Source organism: Pteropus vampyrus, unplaced genomic scaffold (assembly GCF_000151845.1).
Source record: "Pteropus vampyrus isolate Shadow unplaced genomic scaffold, Pvam_2.0 Scaffold1025, whole genome shotgun sequence".
Lineage (NCBI taxonomy): Eukaryota > Metazoa > Chordata > Mammalia > Chiroptera > Pteropodidae > Pteropus > Pteropus vampyrus.
The window spans coordinates 1-868 of record NW_011889806.1 but is presented as its reverse complement, the minus strand read 5'-3'; the positions used below and the strand labels follow the sequence as shown (position 1 = coordinate 868).

Genomic DNA, 868 nt, shown 5'->3' with positions numbered 1-868 from the left:
GACGCCGCGCCAGGGCAGCAAAGGCGAAGAGGAGAAAAGGGGCCGGGAGCGAGGCTCGTGGGGACAAAGCGGGGCCCTCCGCCCGTGCTCCCTCCCCGCAGCCGCGCTACGCCCTGGCGCCCTGGTCCCGGCCTGGCCCCTCGGGCCTCCACGGGAGCGGAGCGCGGCCCGAGACCGGGGTGGAGCTGTCCGCGGTGCTGACTGGCGAGGCCTGCTCCAGATGACGGTGCAGCATCCACACTCCGGGAGCTGCAGGTGGGGGAGGGGATGGGGGGACCCCTGACCTCACACAGAGGACGGGTGAGCGTCATGGTGCCTGGACAAAGGGCAGTGTGCGTGGCCGTGGTGCGGGCCCAGGGCCTCCTAGATCCCGGGGAGAGGGAGGGACGCACGCTCCTGGGGGCGCTATGGGCACAAAAGCGGCGCCGCGCCGGGGGTGAGGGCTGCGTCTGCCGGGGCAGGGCGGCCGCGAGGCGCCCACTTACCCCTCGTGTCCCTTGCAGAGGAAGAAGAGCGTGCGCCAGGCGTGCGCGGCGGCGAGCAGCAGCGACAGGAGGCTGGCCAGCAGGCTGAAGCGGCAGGCGGCCGGCGGGCCCCACTCCTGCACGGTGAAGCGCTCGCGCTCCTGCACGGTCAGGTTGGCGCTCAGCCACATGCCCTCGGTGAACAGCAGGCAGCGGCCGCGGAAGTCGTGGCCGTGCTCGGACAGCGGCACCACCACCACGAAGCTGAACAGGAAGGCCAGGAAGTAGCAGACGCACTGCGCGAAGAGGAAATTGTTGAGCGCCATGGCCGTGCCGGGCGCGCGAGGAAGCGGCCGGAGGAGGCCGTGGGGCTGGGCGAGAGGCGCGAAGCCAGCGGCGCGGGG

General features: G+C 72.7%; 1 protein-coding gene across 1 annotated transcript in view; it reads right to left on the bottom strand.

The window, feature by feature from the left end:
- The window catches only part of TMEM179 (transmembrane protein 179), a gene marked incomplete at its 3' end in the record, with an annotated part of 8,455 nt that extends 7,657 nt beyond the window's left edge, over positions 1-798 (bottom strand). The window contains exon 1 of the mRNA XM_011386278.1: positions 486-798. Coding sequence (XP_011384580.1) covers positions 486-790 — 305 coding nt within the window. The remainder of the gene's footprint in view (positions 1-485) is intronic.
- Positions 799-868: the final 70 nt, after the last annotated feature.